Source organism: Pongo abelii, chromosome 15, assembly GCF_028885655.2.
Source record: "Pongo abelii isolate AG06213 chromosome 15, NHGRI_mPonAbe1-v2.0_pri, whole genome shotgun sequence".
NCBI classification, from domain to species: Eukaryota; Metazoa; Chordata; class Mammalia; order Primates; family Hominidae; genus Pongo; species Pongo abelii.
This window is the reverse complement of record NC_072000.2, coordinates 58517704-58536873: the sequence shown is the minus strand read 5'-3', so window position 1 is coordinate 58536873 and position 19170 is coordinate 58517704. Positions and strand designations below refer to the sequence as shown.

Here is a 19170-nt window from a genome sequence, read left to right as displayed (position 1 = left end):
CACTATTTTTTTGTAATTTTTGTAGAGACAGGGTTTCACCATGTTGCTCATGCTGGTCTCAAATTCCTGGGCTCAAGTGATCTGCCCGCCTCGGCCTCCCAAAGTGCTGGGATTACAAGTGTGAGCCACTGCACTCATCCAAGAATGTCACTTTCTAACAGGCCCAGAAGCTCCAAGTTATCTTGGGATGTCCAGAGGAGAGGAATTCACCCAGTTTATACAGGTATTTGCAGCCCAGCCTGCTCAAGGCTTTAAAAAGTCTCATCTGAGATTCCTTATGGAAAAAGTTCCAACAAAGCCAATTTAAAAGATAATTATTCTTGCTGCACTTTATACACATAATAAAGCCAAGTATAATAAAACTAAAACTTATTTTACAAATTGGTCCTACCTTGATTTGTCTCTGATAAAAATGAGAGACTGGAGAGAGAAATATTATAATACACCTGCTGGTAGACTCTAGTCTTGTCTGTTGTTTTTGAGTATTTTTAAAATATTATTTTCTGCTGGGTGTGGTGGCTCATGCCTCTAATCCCAGCACTTTGGGAGGCTGAGGTGGGCAGATCGCTAAGGTCAGGAGTTCAAGACCAACCTGGCCAACATGGTGAAACCCCTTCTCTACTAAAAATACAAAAAAAATTAGCCAGGTGTGGTGGCACGCACCTGTAGTCCCAGCTACTCGGGAGGCTGAGGCATGAGAGTCACTTGAACATGGGAAGTGGAGGCTGCAGTGAGCTGAGATCAAGCCACTGCACTCCAGTCTGAGTGACAGAGTGAGACTCTGTCTCAAAAAATAAATAAAAATAAAATATTATTTTCTACAATTTAGACTTAATCTTAAAACCTTTCTGGGCTACAAGTCTCCAAAATAATGTTTTCAAATTTTTCTTCTATTTTTCTGACTTATACTCAATAGAATTGCTACTACCTTTTTTTCTGAGGCCCTGCAAGCTGAAGCTTATTTCTTGTGATACAAGCAAGAAGAACATGTCAGATTGCCACTGCCTTCCTCCTCCGTATCTAAAGATGCTTTGAGTCTAACATCTGGATAGATTATACCCACCATTAACGTTTGTTTTTCTTCTGTTTCCATAGAAATGCCTCTTATTAAAAGTCTGTTGTCTTATATTTCCGACAACAGGAGACTATTCACTTAGATTCCAAATGGCATCTAATCTCTTCCTACAATCATTATTAAACTGAGCTTAAGTATTTTATTTGTTATCACTGGGTGCTATTTGGCTTTTAAAATAATTATTTGTTATATTCAATAGGGGTACAGATGTTAAAGTTTATGTCTTCCAGGGTTCAACTATTCCAAGTCCCTTCAAGTCTGTAGAACAGTCGGTGAGAGATTTCCATGCCCCCCAGGGTTAAGCAGGGATGACAACCCTGTTCAGCAGGAAGTAGCTTTAGAAGATGAGATCTTTGGCCCTTTCTCCTTAAGAATAAGGAAGGTAAAAATCTTATAAGGGGAAATGAAAAACAGTAGAAATGGGGCTTGGCTTCAGCGCACCCACACGACAGCATTTTTTTTCATGCATTTCCACTCATGACAAACCCACACCACTACCTTACTGCTAATAGTCCTTTTATTTAAAGAATTCCAGTGACTGGCCTTAGGCAATAACCAAGGTTGAGAGTGTCCCACCTTGGAGAGGAATGCTGAACAATTGATTCACAGCCTTGTTGCCGCAAACCAGACCATCGGGTGGCCCATTACTCAAGACAACCCTGGCAAACAGATAATGCCGACCTGCATAAACTACCCCTAATTTGTTGTGCTCTTTTAGGAGAGTCAGTCAGGGAATTCTCTCACTCTCTTATGCAGCCTCCCTTATGCTCCGGCATAAGCTCCAATGAAGCCTTGCCTGGAGAAACTCTTTTGGCCTCAGGTCAATTTGCATTGAGAAACCAAGAACCCATGGTCATAACAAAATGAGGTACTGCCCCAGGCAGTTTGTTTTATTGAAGGTACCTGTCGAATCCTAGAGCCTAAACTTTACTTCTCCCAAACCACTTTCTTCATGCATTCAAAACTGGACTTGTTCCACTAAGTCTGCATCTGGTACAGAGACTCCTTGATGTTTACTTAGGCAGTGGCCCGTAAGAGTGCTCATTGAAACACCAATCATCATTCATTCATACTTCAATAAATAACTTGTATGGAGAAAAGAGGCTGGGCGTGGTGGCTGACGCCTGTGATCCCAGCGCTTTGGGAGGCGCTCAGGAAGACTGTTTGTGGCCAGGAGTTCAAGACCAGCTTGGGCAATATAGGGAGACTCTATTGCTACAAAAAAATTTAAAAATTAGCCAGGTGTGTGGTGGCACACGGCTGTAGTCCCAGCTACTGGGGAGGCTGAGGTAGGAGGATTGCTTGAGCCCAGGAGTTTGAGGCTGCTGTGAGCTATAATCGTGCCACTGCACTCCAGCCTGGGCAACAGAGCGAGACGAGAGAGAGAGAAGAAATGTGTGTGTGAGAGAGAAGAGAGAAGAAATGTGTGTGTGTGTGAGAGAGAGAGAGAAGAAATGTGTGTAAGAGAGAGAGAGGGAAAGGGGGAGGGGGAGAGAGAAAGAGAGAGAGAGACATTGATTAACCAAGTCCTGGAAGGCAGCCGTGGTCAGAGGTGGGGTTCTGGAGAGGGTGGGAGGAAAGGAGGTGTGCCTAGATTTGAGGGAGATCAAATTTGGAAGGTAGGCTGCGGTCAGTACACACATTTACCATTGAAAACATTGATGTCACCATTAACATGCTCTCAGAGCTTGAAGACTGTGAAAAACGTCCGGAGAACTGGCATGACTTTTAAGTATGCACCTTGGGTTTGTTTCTCACTTGCAGCCAGGCAGAGCGTCCTCCTCTAGAGGGCGCAGGGAAAAGAAAAAAAAAAAAAAAAAAAAAAAGAGGCGATCGCATTCTGCCTAATTTTGAGCCGCGCCTTTTGCCGTCCGCCGTCACGTGCCGGCCCGCTGAGGCCGCGTTGATAGGTGGGGGCGACTGGGCCAGGCGCCGGGGCAGGAAGGGAGGCGGCCGCCGTGCCATTCTTAAAGGCGCCCGAGTGAAGGCGACAGGCCGCTGACGGCCGGAAGGAAAATGGTGAGTTGCCGCTAGGAGGGCGGGGGCCGGAGGGCTGGGCGAGCCGGCCAGCCGGGTTTTCCCGGTTTCCGGAGCCGGCGGCGGCGGGCAGCGCCCGGGAGGGCTCGGCAGCCGCTTCCGCCCCCAGCAGCTGGCCAGTGCCCACAGCCAGAGTACTTGGCCTCTGCCGCCGCCGGCGCGCCTCAGGCAGCATCTTCCAGCTGGGCCCGGGGTGGACCCGCCCAGCGGGCAATGGGACTAGGGTGCGGCCACGAGCAGGGGGGTTGGGGAGGCCCCTCGCCAGGCCCTTCTGGATGGAGGGCTTCAGCTTCTGAGCTGTAGGTTGGAGGGAAAGAGGTCTGCTCTATCGGAGGGCTCCCCCAAATCCCGCTTTCCCTGCCAGGGCCGTGGCCAGGTTCCAGGAGTTGGTGGGCCCCGAGCATCTTCCACCTGGCGGCGTTTTGGGGGAGGACTCGAATTCTTATTGAATTCTGTCGGCCTCACCTTAGCTTCTTTCTGTCTGCTCCTTTCCCTAGCTTCCTACAGAGGATTTCTCCTTATCTTTGCTTTCCTATGGCAGTTGGAAACCTTTCGACCCAAAGCTTTGGCATTGGGCCTTAAAGTAATTGTCAATAGCTGTAGTTTTGTTGGTTCTGGGGGCTATGGCTTCTGTTCTTACATGGGATGGACCCCAAGCATAAAAATAAAGTGGAGAATTAAATAAATCGCCATCAAGGATCTTTTGGATCCATCCCATTAGGTTTTTAAATATGCGTAAATTTCATTAGAAACAACAAAACACTGCTCTCTGTGACCCATCCACTCAATTCTCAACCCACTTTCATCGAATAGATCTTGTCATGGTCACCGAATCGAATGGATTCTTTTCAGTTTTCATCTTCTCTGACCTTTCAGCTGCATTCCAGAGTGTTACACTCTCTTGTTTTTGAAGCATTCTCTTCCTTCGTTCTTCCCCCTTAGCTTCTGGGATACGGAGCTCCTCCTACTTCTCCTATTGGTCCTTCTGTTTCCCTTGCAGACTATTCTCCTTTCCCTGGACAATGCTCGAAGGAGTCCCAGGCTTCATCCTAATCCTTCATTTTCCATTCTGTATTCTTTATCCTAAACTATGGCTTCAGTTACCATCTATATTCAGATGACTTGTGAATTTACAGCTCAGAAGACCTTGCTTCTGAGATCCAATCCAGATCTGTATGTGCTTTTTTTTCTTTGAGACGGAGTTTCACTCTTGTTGCCCAGGCTGAAGTGCAATGGCGCGATCTCGGCCCACTGCAACCTCCGCCTCCCAGGTTCAAGCAGTTCTCCTGCCTCAGCCTCCCAAGTAGCTGGGATTACAGGCGTGTGCCACCACGCCCGGCTAATTTTGTTTTGTTTGTTTGTTTGTTTTGAGATGGAGTCTCGCTCTGTCGCCTAGGCTGGAGTGCAGTGGCGCGATCTCCGCTCACTGCAAGCTCCGCCTCCCGGGTTCACGCCGTTCGTTCTCCCGCCTCAGCCTCCCGAGTAGCTGGGACTACAGGCTCCCGCCACCACGCCCGGCTAATTTTGTTTTTGTATTTTTAGTACAGACGGGGTTTCACCGTGTTAGCCAGGATGGTCTCGGTCTCCTGACCTCGTGATCCACCGGCCTCGGCCTCCCAAAGTGCTGGGATTACAGGCGTGAGCCACCGTGCCCAGCCCTAATTTTGTATTTTTAGTAGAGACGGGGTTTCACTGTGTTAGCCAGGATGGTCTCCATCTCCTGACCTCAAGTGATCCACCTGCCCCGGCCTCCCAAAGTGTTGAGATTACAGACGTGAGCTACCGCGCCCGGCCCCAGATCTATATATTAATATTTCAATATTTAGTTACCATTACTCTGGGAAGCTTTTCCTCCACTTGGTCTCCTCAAAGCCACCTCAGTTTGTCCAAAGTAGAACTCATGCCCTTTCTCCTCAAACCTGGTCTTCTGTCTGTTATACAAGACAATCTGTTATACCAGCCAGAAGTCTAGGAGTTATCTTGGTAACCCTTTTTTTTGCTTACTCACACCCCACCCCCACCCCCAATATCCAATCTGTCACCACCTCCTTTGTAGTGGTTAAGAGAGAGAGAGTGAGTTAAGATAGGCTGCCTGGGTTGAATCCTGGCTCCACTAGCTATGTAATTGGGGAAACATACTTAACCTCTCTAAACGTTAGTTGCTTGCAAAATGGGAGTAATAATAGTATCTGTTTCGTGAGATTGTTTTGAGCATAAAGAGGAATCTATGTAAAGGATGTAACAGTGTTTCTCTCTCATAGGGTCTGATACATGTTAACTATTATTAGGACTAAATTGGAATTTTTTGCTATTGAGTTGTTTGAGATCCTTGTATATTCTGATTATTAATCCTTTGTTGAGTGGAGAATTTGCAGATATTTTCTCCCATTCTGTAGATTGTCTCTCCACTCGTTGATTGTTTTCTGTCCTCTCAGAAGCTTTTTAGCTTAATATGATCTCATTTGTCTATTTTGCTTTAGTTGTCTGTGCTTTTGAGGTCTTACTCAAAAAAATCTTTGCCCAGACCAATGTCCTGAAGCAATTGCCCAGTGTTTTCTTCTAGTGGTTGTATGGTTTCAGATCTTACATTTAAGTCTTTAATCCATTTTGATTTGATTTTTGTGTATGCTGAGAGTTGGAGTCTGTTTGTTTTTGTTTTTTTGTTTTTGAGATGGAGTCTGGCTCTGTCGCCAGGCTAGAGTGCAGTGGTGCAGTCTCGGCTCACTGCAACCTCCGCCTCCCGGGTTCAAGCGATTCTCCTGCCTCAGCCTCTCGAGTAGCTGGGTTTATATGCGCTTGCCACCATGCCCAGCTAATTTTTGTATTTTTAGTAGAGACGGGGTTTCACCATGTTAGCCAGGCTGGTCTCGAACTCCTGACCTCATGATCTGCCCGCCTCAGCCTCCCAAAGTACTGGGATTACAGGCGTGAGCCACTGTGCCCGGCCCAGGGTCTGGTTTTATTCTGCATATAGCTATCTGGTTTTCCCAGCACCATTTATTGGAGAGAGTGTCCTTTCCCCAGTGTATGTTTTTGGCATCTTTGTCCAAAATGAGTTGGCTATAAATGTGTGGATTTACTTCTGGGTTCTATATTTTGTTTCATTGGCCTGTGTGTGTGGTTTTATGCCAGGATCATGCTGTTTTGGTAACTATTGTTTTGTAGTATATTTTGAGGTACTACGATGCCTCCAGCTTTGTTCTTTTTGCTGAGGGTTGCTTTGGCTATTCACAGTCTTTTGTGACTCCTTACAAATTTTAGGATCTTTTCTCTGTTGCTGTTAAGCATGTCGTTGGTATTTTGATGGGGATTACATTGAATCCGTACATCACTTTGGGTTAGTATGGACATTTTAACAATATTATGTCTCGTAATCCATGAGCTTGGAATCTTTCCATTTTTCTATGTTCTCTTCAATTTCTTTCATCAGTGTTTTACAATTTTCATTGTAGAGATCTGTCACTTCTTTGGTTAAATTTATTCCTAAATTTTTTATAGCTATTGTAAGCGAGATTGCTTTCTTGATTTCTTTTTCAGATTGTTTCCTGTTGTTGTATATAAATGCTACTGATTTTTGTATGTTGATTTTGTATCCTAAACTTTACTGAATTCATTTATCAGCTCTAACAGTTTTTTTTTTTTTAATGGAGTCTTTAGCTTTTTCTAAATATAATATCATGTTGTCGTAAACAAGGATAATTTGACTTCTTTTTTTCTAACTTGGATGTCTTTTATTTCTTTCTCTTCCCTAACTGCTCTGGCTAGGACTCCCAGTACTATGTTGAATAAAAGTGGTACAATTGGGCATCCTTGTCTTACTCCAGAACTTAAGAGTAAAGGCTTTCAGTTTTTCCCCATTTAGTATGCTGTCAGCTGTGGGTTTGTCATATATGGCGTTTATTGTTTTGAGGTGTGTTCTTTCTATACCCAATTTGTTGAGGGTTTTTATCATGAAAGGATGTTGAATTTTATCAAATGTTTTTTCAGCATCTCTTGAAATGATACGATTTTTGTTATTCTGTTAATGTAATGTATCACATTTATTGATTTGCCCATGTTGAACCATTCTTACATCCCTGGGATAATCCCACTTGATCACGGTGAATGATCTTTTTAATGTGTTGTTGCATCTGGTTTTCTAGTATTTTGTTAAGGATTTTTGCATCTATGTTCATCAAGAATATTGACCTATAGTTTTCTTTTTTTTGTTGTATACTTGTCTGGTTGTGGTATCAGGGTAATGCTGTTCTTGTAGAATGAGCTTGGAGGTATGTTCTCCCCTTCAATTTTTTTGAATAGTTTGAGTAGAAGTGGTGTTTTAAATCTTTGGTAGAATTCAGCAGTGAAGCCGTCAGATCCTGAGTTTTTCTTTGATGAGAGACTTTATTACTGTTTCAGTCTCGTTACTCATTATTGGTTTGTTCAGGTTTTCTATTTCTTCATGGTTGAGTCTTGGTAGATTGTGTGTGTCCAAGAATTTATCCATTGCTTCCAGGTTTTCCATTTTGTTATAGTGTTCATAGTAGTCTCTAATGATTCTTTGTATTTCTGTGGTATCAATTGCAGTGTTTCTTTTTGTCTCTGCTTTTATTTCTTTTGCACATTCTTAGTAGCTCCTTTTTATATCTCTATAATCATTTAATTATAATATTAAAATATTATTGGTTCCTTTTTTTTTTTTTTGAGACAGAGTCTGGCTTTGTTGCCCAGGCTGGAGTGCAATGGTGCGATCTCGGCTCATTGCAACCTTCACCTCCCGGGTTCAAGCCATTCTCCTGCCGCAGCCTCCCAAGTAGCTGGGGCTACAGGCACGCACCACCATGCCCAGCTAATTTTTGTATTTTTAGTAGAGACAGGGTTTCACCATTTTGGCCAAGATGGTTTCGATCTCTTGACCTCGTGATCCGCCCGCCTCGGCCTCCCAAAGTGCTGGGATTACAAGCGTGAGCCACCACGCCCGGCCAAAATATTATTGGTTTTTACTCTTATGGGGTTTTTAACACTTTCGTTACTTGTATTGTTTTTTTTTCCCCTGTAATTGTGAGGACAAAAAATAATTTATTTATTCTAAGTATAATCAGATTATTTTCTTATTCTTCACTGTGTAAAAATAGTATGCTTGACTTCCTTTCTAACAGCAGTGATTCTTGACTTTCCCCATATTCTTCCCTTCCTCTCCAGTTCTGATGACATTGCACATTATTATGTGTGTGGTTTTTGAGACATTCATTAGCCAAAGAGAAAGTTAAAGTATACCTTACATATATGAGATTAACAAATGTATAGGATTAAGCAATGTAGATCCAAAGGTTGGTTGATTTTAAAGTTCTTTTAAGTGTTCATGTATTTACTTTAATGCTTTCACTTAATTGACATTTGTGAATGTCAGTATGCATTATAAAAGTATTAGGTTTCATAACTTTAACATATATTGAAGTCATGGCATTTTGTATGTGTTTTTTTTTCTTTTATAGAGTGAGTCTTTGGTTGTTTGTGATGTTGCCGAAGATTTAGTGGAAAAGCTGAGAAAGTTTCGTTTTCGCAAAGAAACGAACAACGCTGCTATTATAAGTAAGCTAAAAGTGATTGCCTCAAAGTTACATGGTCTTAATTTGTTTTTAATCTTGTAGCTACATTGAATGAACTGAACCCTTGGAAAGCAATGTTACTTCCTCTGTTTCATTTCCCCACCACCACCTTTAGATCACTTTAAAAAATAAGTAACAGCTAATTCTAATGTCACAGAACAGAGGTGGATTGTCCCACCTCCCCCATAGTCCTTTTATCAGCTGCCTGTACAGCTCTGGAAAAGGCGATCGTCTTGGTCCTTGGGTAATGAGGATTCTCATCTGCAGTGACCCATCCAACCCATCCTTCTTGGAGGACTAAAAATAGCCTGGCCATTCATTCTCAGACAGAAACCTTTGCCTACACCTAAAATGACAAAGTTCAGCATTGTGTGCATAGTGACTTTGGGCATTATTCCAGTTGTAGATTTGAACTCTGGTTTCAGGAAGAGTACTTTTAACTGGCACTGGCACTGACTTCTGAAAATGGAAAAAGTGATTTGCATATTGCTTCTCCCACTGTGAGCTATATCTGACATGCAGATTTCCCTTGTATTCATAGGCAGTATTTAATATGTAGGTAGTGATTTAGAAAGATGAGGAAAGGATGAGGGGGTGAAAATGTAAAACTCTAGAGACCATGCTTAACAGAGATGCATCTGGCAGATGTGATTTAATCAGAGGTCATGACAACTTGTCATGAATTCTGATTTCATTACAAATAAATACTGCAGTGTCGACATATGGTTCTTAAAAGTGAAAAAAAAAAGTGAAAATGTGTGTTAGTACCATTTTACTGCAAAAGCTGAAACTATTTGAGATTATATTATATTTCACAAGATTTACTATCAGATTGGTGCAAAACCAAACACGGTCAACTTTGCCAGACTAACAGGAAAGAATAGAGGCATAGAGTATCTAAACTTATTTTGATTTAGCTTTGGATTACATTAGATATATTTGAATGTAGATATCACTTCTATTTGGTTATTCACTTTCTCAGAATAATGATACTGTGCCATGAAATCCTGACCTTGGAGAAGCCAGGAATTTTGAGGTTTCTCTATTTTGATCCCTGATCAGGCACTTTTTCCCTTGCAGTTCTGACCATGTTGCATATGGACCAATCTCAGTTACAGTTACCCTTTCAGGCTTTTTCTTATTATCTAGAAGTTGCATTTGAGTTACAAAGTTCTTCATATACACAGGAAATGTAAGAAATTAACAACAAGTGCTAAATAAGCAAATTAGTTACTGAGAATTATGGGTAAAAGCTTTCAAAAGCTGACTGCTTGAAAAGCAAAGCTAATAAACCATAAACTAAAACTGTGAATTAGTTATATGCCTGTGTTTCTTGATGTTTTAATTTTAGATGTCCGAAAAAAGGCTGAGATTGTGTGGGTTGGGTAGATCAAGGTCACGTTAGAATCCCAGCTTACTCATACTTGATTTTTATTTTAGTGAAGATTGACAAGGATAAACGCCTGGTGGTACTGGATGAGGAGCTTGAGGTTTGTTCAATGAACTAAATACAATTTTATAGTTAAGTAATTATTTTTCAAAAGATGCTATATTAGTTACATGTGCTTCTAAAACGAATCTTGAACCTCCTTTAAATACATGCTCATTATGCATAAAAGCATGTGCTAATTGTGTAGTATGTTATGTTGCTAATTTAACTACCTTGTTTAAAAGCATTAGTGAAGTCCAGTGTAATAAGTGGTATAAGCTGGGGTCGTATACTGAGTAAGAAGTGAGTCAACTTTGTAACTTGCTTCTAAGTTGCTTGACTAGTACTTAAAACCTAAAACGCTACAATTTAAATATCTGGTTTGTCAAATTAAGTAACTAGAGTAAAAAGAATTCAATTCTTTTTTCTGAAATCAGACATTGTTTCTTTCCGCTAAGATACTAGCTTATGTCATTCAGTATTTCCTGACAGCTGGAACATAAGCATAGAATCTGTGCCTCCCAGCCCCATATTTACTTAATAAATGGAACGAAACCAAGTGGGCAGAAGGAGGCTTTGATTGGATTGAGAATTTAGTCACCTGAGTTTATGTATAATTTAGTAAGATAAAATTTTATTTTGTAACGTGGTAATAAATTTATAACTGTTAGTAGAATGGGTGCTTGGTGTATCTCTTAAGGACTTATGGGTAAGAAAATGTTTAAAAGTTGTTTTTCTCTGTGGTGCCAGGGCATTTCACCAGATGAACTTAAAGATGAACTACCTGAACGACAACCTCGATATCCTTTTCTTAGTGCTTTAAAAGATTTATTTTCTTTAGTGGTCAGACCTGTTTGTGAGCTCATTTGTTAAACATCTAAAAGTATCCTTCTGTGTCATGATCACAGCCAAATTAAAATATGTATGTGTATACTAGACTAAGAAAAATGAAAAGTTGGTTTGTGCGTGGGATGAATAATTTTCTTTTTTAAACTATTTCCTTTATTATAACATGTGTACAATAAAAATTGAGAATAAAATAATCTATATTAAACTTGTACTTTAAAAAGTTAAATTTTTTGAGAGATTATGTGATTTTATAACTTATCCTTGGGACCCATTTAATTTTGTGGAAAAATAATAATGAAGGTGTGGCCTAAAAGAATAGGACAGAAACTTGCAGCCCAGTAGCTCCCCAGGTGTTGGTAAATACCTGTCTGAGAGCAGTAACTTTAGTTTCTTTAACTTGAGAAAAACCTTCATTGTGTATAGTTATAAATATCAACATGATGATGGAAGAGTTTCATATCCTCTGTGCTTTATTTTCTCCAGTCCTGTTGGTAAGTGAATTTCTTTAAATAACACATATTTGGCTTAGATCCAATTAAACCATTTTATACTGGACAAATTTTATGCTGTTTTTAAAGATGGACATTGTTGAATAACCTAAATTGAGGAGGGTCTGTGTCTGTGTGTGTCCATGTGCCTGTGTGCATGCATCTCTAGAAAGAATGAAGCATCATCTCTTAGAACTTATTTTCTTAGGGTAAATTTCTAGATGTGTAATTGTTGACTCAAATCATACATATATTTTAAGGATTTTGAAATGTGATGACATTTTAATATATCAGAAGTATTTTCTTTTTATATTTTAATCTTATAAAAATGTGAACTTCACATATAATTGTATATATTTGTGTTTCTTTTAAATAGTAGTTAACAGTGATATGCTTATAATCTTGAGAATGGTCCTACAGTAATTTACATTGGGTATTAAAATGGGTTACTGATATTTAAGGAATTCATTATCACCAGAACTTCTATCACCACTGTTCAGGCCTGCAATAAAAACTGCACTCACTGAGCTATTCTCCAAACTTTATAATTTGTATAATTTACTTCCCACTCAAAATATACTGCAGTATATTTTTAACTTAATATATCGGCAGAGTGAAACTTTTATCAGAGCAGATCTCCCTGTCCTACTGGTCCACTAGCATCCCAAAACCTTGTATATTTTAGTCATCCATAAAATTGATCTTGATATTTAGTGTCAAAGTTAAGATAGTGCAGAAAGTTTTTAATTATTTGCAAGGCTCTAGAAGTCAGGATCTACAAATGTCTAGAATCTTTATTTTTGCCAACCTGTAGACTTGTTCTTGTTTATTTATAACTTAACTGTCTCTTTCTGTAGGCAGTGTGCAATGTAAGACTCAAAATACAACCCATATGTATTCTGTAAACTCAATAGCAAAGGAAATCCTAAATGTGTCATTTTAAAAAATAAAAATAATGATAACCCATAACTTTCTCAAAATCTGTGTCTCATTTCTACACTAATCTCTCTTTTCCAGGATGTAAGCCTGAACAACAGATGATGTATGCTGGAAGTAAGAATAAGCTAGTCCAGACAGCTGAACTAACCAAGGTGGTATTTATATTTGACTTACTTGTTGAGACAATATTTTCCTTTAGACTATAAAGGAATAGCTAAAATAGTCTAAAGGAGTATTTTTTATGCAGGTGAAGTTATGTAGACCAGATTAGTAAGTTAGCCAAAGCTTTTTGTTAACTGGAAATAGAATGAGATAGAAGCGTTTGAACCAAAGTGTATTTTTTGAATAAGTTGATTGGAAGAAATCACATTCAAAATATAGGCAGTTTTAGAAAGCCACTGTAACTATTAAATCTATTCAGAGTTATTTTTTCTGCCATAAGATAATTTCTAATAGATAAAGGTCAGCATTGAAGTTTCTCGGAACCCTTTACCATTGTCTAAAATGAACCGAGTTCTGTGCTGGAATTCAGTATTATGCAGTTAATTGTATTGTTTCCAAATATAAAATTGTTAAGAATATTAATAAAGTTAGAACATTCTGTTTTATATGAGAACTTGCTTTAAGATTTAACATGTCCCTATTTTATGGTATTTTTGAAAGTTAAAGTTAAGAGAGGTACTTGGTTCTCAAACTTTATTTAACTTCCACATATTAGTTTGAATTGAAAAAGTATATGCAGTTAAGGTTTTGAAATAGAATATTATATTGCTAAAACTTTGTTAGACAGTATTTCCTTTCAAGTTTTATTTTAAGAACAGCATCAGTATTTTCCCCTTGGGTGCTTACTAATCAACTCTGAAATGCCTTTAAGTGCCCTCTGCTGTTTCCCCTTAGCCCAGGCGATTGTTACCACTGCTTTATAGACATTACTTTTTCCTAATTTGTAACACAGGAACACTGGAGTTGCTCTAATGGTTTGGGCGGTTAAGAAGGAGCTGTTAACAGCCTCAAGTCTGTTCTAATCCTGGGGATGCCCTACAGTGCTGAAGTTGAGATATTACAGTTTACAAGTTACTTTTACAGATAATCTCACTGAATCCTTACAACAGCCCTGTGAGATATTCTGTAGATAGGAAAACAGACCCAGTGGGTGAATGACTTGCTCAAGGTTGCATAACAGTAAATTTAGACAGAGCTAGGATTTAGCTCTGTCTAGGACTTAGGATTCACATCTGGCTCCAAATTCCATCCTTTCTGCTGTAATACGTTGCTTTTCTATAGCCATTATGCTTTCTGGGCCTGATTCAGATTCTTGCTAGAGATTTGTGGCTGATCTCCATCTCCATCCGATATTTCCATTTGACATTCAGACTCCGGAAGACCAGCGTATGTTCCTCAGTTCCTAACTAGATTGATTTTAGTTGTGTATACTTGGGATGTCTTCTAGGAGATAAGATTTACAGAACTGCTCTTTTAGACTATTTGTAGATTTGTGCTTTTGGGAGAGTTTTGATTTCATGTTGTCTTGATTGCTGTACTTTGGTAACTGAGTACTTAGCATTTAAAAGAAGTGAAGTTCTACCTAAAAGGTATATCTGATTTACATAGGTTAAGTCATGAACAATATGAAAGGAAGCAGAATTTGGTATTTAATACTCAAATATATAACTAAAAATAATTTGGTATATAATACTCAAATACATTTTAAAAAAACTCAAATATTTGTCTTTTTTTTCTTTTTTGGAGTGTCAAAGTATGACCCAAGTTTTTTTTTTTCTTTTTTAAAGGTATTCGAAATAAGAAATACTGAAGACCTAACTGAAGAATGGTTACGTGAGAAACTTGGATTTTTCCACTAATGTGAACTTCTGTGTTTCTAAAGTATTTATGTATTAACCTGACCATACTGGAACCAGACATAAATACTTATTTATGCCTAAAAATGCACTGTTACTTACAGTTTGTTTCCTGCAGTAAAGAAAAATTCTTCATTTGTGCAAAATTTGAACAAAGAGGAAATCATCTTCATAGTAATGAAACTTTGTAAAGTGTTTCCTTATATTGGTAATTGTTAGGTGGACTACTTTTCTCCAGGGATTTTTTGCACTCTTGTGACTAATTTCTATAACTTATGGTTCAGAATTTGTTACTATTTACAGACACCATTGGAAAGTGGATATATTAGATTGTGAGAGACAACAGTTGCCTCCTTTTGACAAATACTGGATATTAGCAATTTATTTATGAAAATAGCATATTATCACTTGTCAAATCATTGAAATTCATTTGGGGTCAAAGACTTGAGTGACCCAGTATTGAGCCATGAATAATTTAGTGTAACCTGCATTACAAGTACATTGATAAATTCTGTATCTTCTTTGGTTTCCTGTATCTTTTTAATCAAGTCTAGAAACTATGTTCATCAATCACTCATTTTTAAGGTCAGGAGTTAGATTTTATGATAGAATTATGACTGTTAGCTTTTCTCCTTATAGCATCTTAGTCTTAGAAATTGGTGGGTTGTAATAATCAAGGGCTTCATTCCTTTTATGTCATTTCTAGACAGTTTTAAATCTAGGTTAATAACACTTTATTTATAAAGCACCTCTTAATGTCCTGTGAACACTAATTATTTTAAATGTGTTAATACTGTGCCTTTGATTTGTTAGCTTTAAAGTTAGTTTAAGACTTTTACACTGCCAGTATTCCAGATTTGGTGAAATTAATACTTTTTTAAAGTGTCCAAATAAAATAATTTTCTAATGTGTATATCTGAAATTTGTAATAAAATCAACTTCATATTTTAAAAATTCCAACTATCTGCTTGCATTGGTGAATATATGGCAGTCGAGAGTTATAATTTTGAGTATACTTGTGATTAGTTTTGTGCCATAGGAAAAAATTAATCTTAAAACTTTGGCCATAGTTAATAACATTAACACTTCAATAGCAATCACATCTTATATCCTAAATGTCAGAAGATATTCTGAACTGGATGCCTGAATAGTTAACTAAACCAGTCTTATTAGATGATGGTACTCTTGGCATAAAGCAAGGATTCTGATATTTGGCATACTTGTAAAAACAAATACATAAGTAATCATTAAACATTAATTTGATAATAGGTCTAGAGACTCTAAAGACTAACCAAACTTGGTGAGTGTATTCTTATATTAAGAATATCTTAGTCATCTCAAAACTAGCAAAATTTAAATTTTGGCATGTTTTCCATTCATATGTTCTTTGCATTTTATTTTTGAGGTTTCTGTGAGAAGTAAAGATAGTTGGAATTTTTGCGATATTGAATAGAACATCTTCTGTTCCCAACACTGTTTGGCTTCACTAATTTAGAAGTCAGGAAGCAATAGAAAGTTGGAGATGAGGAAGTGCTAGAGTAGGTGTTTGTTTTGGTTCTTGGAGGGAAAAGATTCTTTATTCCAGTTTCCAGAGAGAAGAGAAAACTCACCCAGGAAGTTTAAAAATTCTTTAAACAGGTATTTTGATATTGGAGAATAACATGCATATAATTCTGTAGGAATGCACATGTAATCCAAGTGAGTGGAAAGTGTTTTAAATGTTTTTGAATAAAGGAAATGAGGTTTTGTTTCACCTGGTTTGCAGCAATAAGAGAAACTAGTGCTGCAAGAATGTATTTTTTAATGAAGTTCCTTATTTTGTCTTGCATGTTTTAGTTTTGTTTATTTTTAAATTTGGAGGTCCTCCATAATGTCAGATAATATTGACCTGCCATACATTAGCACTCTTAGTTCCGCTACTCTCTTTAACAGGAGCAAAGAGCTGTGATAAACCATGCTTTTTTGAGCTTGTCTGACTCCTAATTAATAACATGTTTTTGGCAAGACAACAGATTGAGGTTAGAGGATCAGTAGGACATTTTTATTCCATCTGTCCTATGGGGAGATTTACAAATCCCATGCTCTAAAGTGTTCTCAAACATTTGTATAGATTTCCCTTTCATCTTACTAAATTTTGCATTGTTCTTTTCAAGTGTGTTTCCTATTTACTGTCTTTTTTTCTGCCATTTCCCAAATAATAACTCCAGATTTCATAATTTCAGTTTTTACATTCCATTATCTTTCTGGTACAACCATTCCCATTCAGCCTTAAATCTGAGTCCTTTTTGGCAGCAGCTTTTTTCCTGGGACCCTCCTTCATGGTCTTCTAAGTCAGTGTTAGTTTTGAAATTGTTGGCCCTGCGTAAGTTCTGCATGGCATCTAATGTCAAAATAGAACCAGCTGGTAATCACAGTATTATTTAGTGTGGTTTCCATGGCAACAAAAACACATATGAAGAAAACTTCTCAGGTTACTATGCTGAAATTCCAAAATGTCTTGAGTTTTGAATAGTGATCACTTTGTTCTGGTATTGACGCAATTATATTAGGAAAAAAGTTGGTTGACTGTTTTTGTTTAATTGACTTCTAAAATAAATGTTCAAATTGTCTAGTTCTAAAAGTTTACTAAATGCCTAGTGCAGTTAAACATACTCTTGTTTAAGAGTGTGTTGCTAAATTTTTTACTGTCATTACTAAATAATCTGTGTGGCAAAATGTGTGTCGGCACTTTTCCCTCCGTTTTTATCTCCTATTTTCAGGAGTCAAATGTAGCCATAAACTGTATCCTTGTCTGACACTTTAGCTAAAAATTTCCAGTTAGGGGAGTTTATTGCCAAATTAAATTTGGCTGTTTCCCCCCAACCCATATAGATATTAAGGAAGATGTACTTAAAAAATGTTTGGACTGCTTTTAAAACCTGAGCAATGTCATTAATCCATATGTGGACTAGTGATGAATAGATATTTTCATAAGAGTTTAAATGCTGATATTTGGTGGAAGTAGAGAGTAACTCATATTCTATCAATTCAAGTATTCTTACTATGGTTGCTTTCCCTATTTGTTCAATAGACTGATAATACTGGAATTTATAGAGTTTGAGCCATTACAACTTTTGTGAGGATGTGTTTCAAACATTTCTGGACAAATCTTATTTTGTATTTCTGGAAGAATGTAATCTTCTAGACCGCTTAAAACCAATGGTCCCAAGCTGAATGTTCTTGAGAAATTTGTTATTATGCCATTTGACATTTCAAATCAGTGCTCATATACAGTAAAGTTGTGATACAAATTGTATTTTATTGCTTTTTGGAGTATGATTCATATAAATATAATTACTTGAATATTGTTTGAGATCATTAACATGCCAGGGCAGTTCCCACTGATTTAGATGGTCCAAGATAATCTCATTCAGGAGGCTTGAAACATTAATGGTTTAGTCTTGTGAATTTTAACAGTTCTCTGTCATCGTTTAACAAAACCAACAACTGGCACAACTCCTTAAGCTGTGGTTTCAGTCTCTGCTAGTTCATATTGCATGTTTATTTTGGACAGTCTTTTGTTAAGCATGGTGCTTGTACTGGTTTAAATAAAATGTTAACATTAAAAGACTTCCAGCTTTTTTTTTTTACTCACCTCTTTCCCCCTTTGGAGTTACTGGTATCTACCTGGCTGGATTTGTGTGAGCCATAAACTTTATCTGGACAAACTGAGAGGCAAAATAAACAAGAGTCATTTGGCAGCTTGGTGGAAGGAGAAGATAATCAAGTTATAAAAATTTCTAAAACTTGGTCTGATGCTAAAATGTAGAAAATGTCAGTAAACAGTAGTAGAGACAGACAGAGCTATTTCAAACGATGAACGCTTGTTTTCAAAGGGAGAATTAGAAGTTAGGAGAGCTGTATACTTCGTAAGAAATCAAATTGAAGGTTTTTTTAATTGAATATAGCTTATCACTATGTATTAAACACCCACTGACAACCCGTCCTACCTTTATTACCAACTGTACTATATGGTATGTGTTTAATAGGTATCTACTGAATGAATACAAATCACTAATAACATAGTTTTTAGAGTTTGCCATGTACTTCTTGTGATTGAGTATGTTGTAATAGTCACAATTTGTTATGATTGTGAAAGGAGTAGTTTATGCCTTCCTGTCTTTAAGAATTTCACAAGGAGAATTGGCCCAAGCATGGGAACATTTATATCTTCCTTATTTATCAAATTTGGCCACTTAACCTACTCAAACAGCCAGCTCTTAAATTTTTTCACCTTCACTAAATAATACCTATTGTCTTTTTGTCCTTTTCACTTTTCAGCAGCAAGAAGCATTTGTAAGCACTTAGCCTCTGAGCCTGGGCGCACTCTTGTAACCACCCAATGGGTTCTCCTTGCCTGTTGCCCAGACAGAGCCAATTTATTAAGATAGGAGAACTGCAATAAGGAATGTTTAGGCCGGGCGCGGTGGCTCACGCCTGTAATCCTAGCACTTTGGGAGGCTGAGGCAGGCGGATCACGAGGTCAGGAGATTGAGACCATCCTGGCTAACACAGTGAAATCCCGTCTCTACTAAAAATACACAAAATTAGCCGGGCGTGGTGGCAGGCGCCTGTAATCTCAGCTACTCGGGAGGCTGAGGCAGGAGAATGGCGTGAACCCGGGAGGCAGAGCTTGCAGTGAGCCAAGATAGTGCCACTGCACTCCAGTGAGACTCCGTCTCAAAAAAAAAAAGAATTTTTAATTCACACAAAGCTGGCTATATGGAAGACCTGAGTTTTATTACCCAAATCAGTGTCCCCCCAAAATTCTGGGATTGAAGTTTTTAAGGATAATTTGGTGGCTAGGGGGTTGGGAAGTGAGGAGTGCTGATTGGTTGGATCAGAGATGAAATTGTAGGGGGTCAAG

The 19170-nt window shown here is 38.2% G+C and overlaps 1 protein-coding gene across 1 annotated transcript; it reads left to right on the top strand.

The window, feature by feature from the left end:
* The first annotated feature begins 2966 nt into the window (after positions 1-2966).
* On the top strand, positions 2967-17874 carry GMFB (glia maturation factor beta). Its single transcript, NM_001133031.1, is given in 7 exon segments — positions 2967-3094; positions 8587-8683; positions 10141-10190; positions 10880-10929; positions 11387-11469; positions 12484-12557; positions 14196-17874. Coding segments are annotated over 7 exon segments (429 nt in total). The 5' UTR covers positions 2967-3091; the 3' UTR covers positions 14268-17874.
* Positions 17875-19170: the final 1296 nt, after the last annotated feature.